Source organism: Plectropomus leopardus, unplaced genomic scaffold (assembly GCF_008729295.1).
Source record: "Plectropomus leopardus isolate mb unplaced genomic scaffold, YSFRI_Pleo_2.0 unplaced_scaffold16372, whole genome shotgun sequence".
Classification (NCBI taxonomy): domain Eukaryota; kingdom Metazoa; phylum Chordata; class Actinopteri; order Perciformes; family Serranidae; genus Plectropomus; species Plectropomus leopardus.
This window is the reverse complement of record NW_024617580.1, coordinates 1-2,177: the sequence shown is the minus strand read 5'-3', so window position 1 is coordinate 2,177 and position 2,177 is coordinate 1. Positions and strand designations below refer to the sequence as shown.

At 42.6% G+C, this 2,177-nt stretch overlaps 1 protein-coding gene across 1 annotated transcript; it reads left to right on the top strand.

Moving 5' to 3' along the window:
- Positions 1-422: 422 nt before the first annotated feature.
- LOC121964615 (diacylglycerol kinase theta) lies at positions 423-1,752 on the top strand. Its single transcript, XM_042514819.1, has 4 exons — positions 423-517; positions 997-1,211; positions 1,340-1,430; positions 1,668-1,752. The coding sequence occupies exons 1-4, from the start codon at positions 428-430 to the stop codon at positions 1,731-1,733; spliced, it is 462 nt and encodes a 153-aa protein (XP_042370753.1). The 5' UTR covers positions 423-427; the 3' UTR covers positions 1,734-1,752.
- The last annotated feature ends 425 nt before the right edge of the window (positions 1,753-2,177 follow it).

Sequence of the window (2,177 nt, the reverse complement as noted above, 5' to 3'; positions counted from 1 at the left end):
GTTACGAGCACATGAACGGCCCCCCAAAGTCGTAATTACGAGTGGGATATTCGGAAATTTAGATGTTGCCGAGTTGTTACATCTACATGACAAACAAACTTTGGACTATAAAGCATGCCAGGCCAGTGTACTTTGACGTCATAAATGCTTAAGGAGGATCTAAGGCTGCAAACGGGTTTGAATGGGGTCAACATTTCTGTTATGTAGCTCGGGGCCGAACCCGAACCTGCTTTAAAAGTGATCCCAAAAGTTTTAAAATCAATTCTTAAATGACCATGGAGGCTGTTGGAGGAAACGAGGACTGGAGGGATGTGATGTCATCTGTTAAAACCAGTGAGAAGCCGAAGCAGAGGAGAAAAATTTAGATTTTAACAAATCTCTGTGTGTGTGTGTGTGTGTGTGTGTGTGTCCCACAGGTAAACAGTTTATGAAGGTGTTTGATGGTGATGATGCAGTCAAGCGCGGCTTTTTCCGATTGGTCTCTATGCTTCGAGCCACAAGGAATGAGGAAGTGGTGGTGAGAGCTTCCCGAAAACATTCCCCACACTCTACTACTGTTACTACTACTATTACTACTACTACTGCTATTAGTTATACTACTGCCACTGCTATTTTTAGAAAATTATCTCCTACTGTTGTTTTATTACGACTGTAACTACTACTTTCCTTTTTCTTTCTTCTGCTCCTTTCTCTCTCTGCTTCTTCTTTTCCTTTTTCTTTCTTCATTTTGTTTTCTTTTTTCTGCTCCTCCTTTTCGCTTTCTTTCTTCTGTCCCTTCTTCTTTTTTCTTTCTTCTCTAGCTACCATGAAATCTGTATCCTCATGCACGAAAATGAACCAAACTTTTCATATCAGTCAAGTCCTAAACCAGAGTTCCTTAACTAAAATCTTGGTCTAACGGTCCAGATTGTGGGTTTACAGCCACCGTTAAAATCTGAAAGCTTTGTAAATTCATAACAAATCGGCTACTCATGCTGCAATTTTGCACTTTTCCAGGAGGCGGCGCTGAGGGCCTTTTACCTCCCTGATGAGCCTCAGGACTACGAGCTGCAGGAGGTCGGCGGCATGCAGCGTCTCCATACTGAAGACATCCTCAACCGCAACGGCGGTCCAGACAACCGAGGCTCTCTGAAGGACGGAGGGGACGCCTGGCTGCTGAGGGCCAAACCCCGAGATACTGAGGTCATCAAGGTGTACGCCAGCTGGCCCAGGTGAGACACACTATCAGAAACAGTCCGAAAAAATTCATTTAGTCTCCACTGAAACTTTCATTCTTTTGTCAGAGACCCACAAACTACTAAAAAAGTTTGTTAATGGTCTCACCTGCTGTGTGTTTCAGGTCGGGTGCAGCTTTCGTCTCCGTCTCCGTCTCCAAAAACAGCACGGCGGAGTCGGTCCTCACTGAGGTCCTCAGTCAGCTCGACAGACAGGTGACTTTCATTAAGAGATTTGACTTAAATTCTGTTTAAAAGTTCAGAAATCAAAGTGTTACCCTCCTGTAATACCACAACTTTTTACATCTGATTTTGTAAAGATTAAAGAAACTATATTTTGCTGGCAGGTGGATTTTTAGTACTTTCAGAAAGAGCCAGGCTTGCAATTTCTCCGAATCTACCATATAGACATTTTAGTGAATACTTATTTATTTACTACCTATTTTTTTTCAGGATGAAGATGTGTCCAGTTTCAGCCTGCTGGAGGTCTACATGAGCAGCAAGCAAGGTGAGCGGTAACATCACGATTAAAGCAGACACAGTAACACCAGCGACAACCTTTAAAACCCTCTGAAGTCTCTGCAGAATGACTCATCACTCGATACGAGAAAAGTGATCAAACCTGCAGCAGGTCCAAATGATGAGGCAGAACTGGGGCCAAATTAATCCTTTAAAAAAAATGAAATGCTAAATCTAATCACTGGATAAACATTGCATAAGATCTCATAATCATAAACTCAAAATCTCTAAATGACTGCCTGAAAATAACCTATGACCACCAAAATCTAATCAGTTCATTACTGAGTCCAGCTGAATGTTTGTGTCAAATATGAAGACATTCACTTGAGGCGTTCTTGAGAAGATTAGGCCGTATGGACGGACAACCCGTAAACATTATTCCTTGAGCCTCAGCTGTCGTCAGCGTGGAGGCATAAAAAATCTGCGCAGTGTCCTTACGCTGCA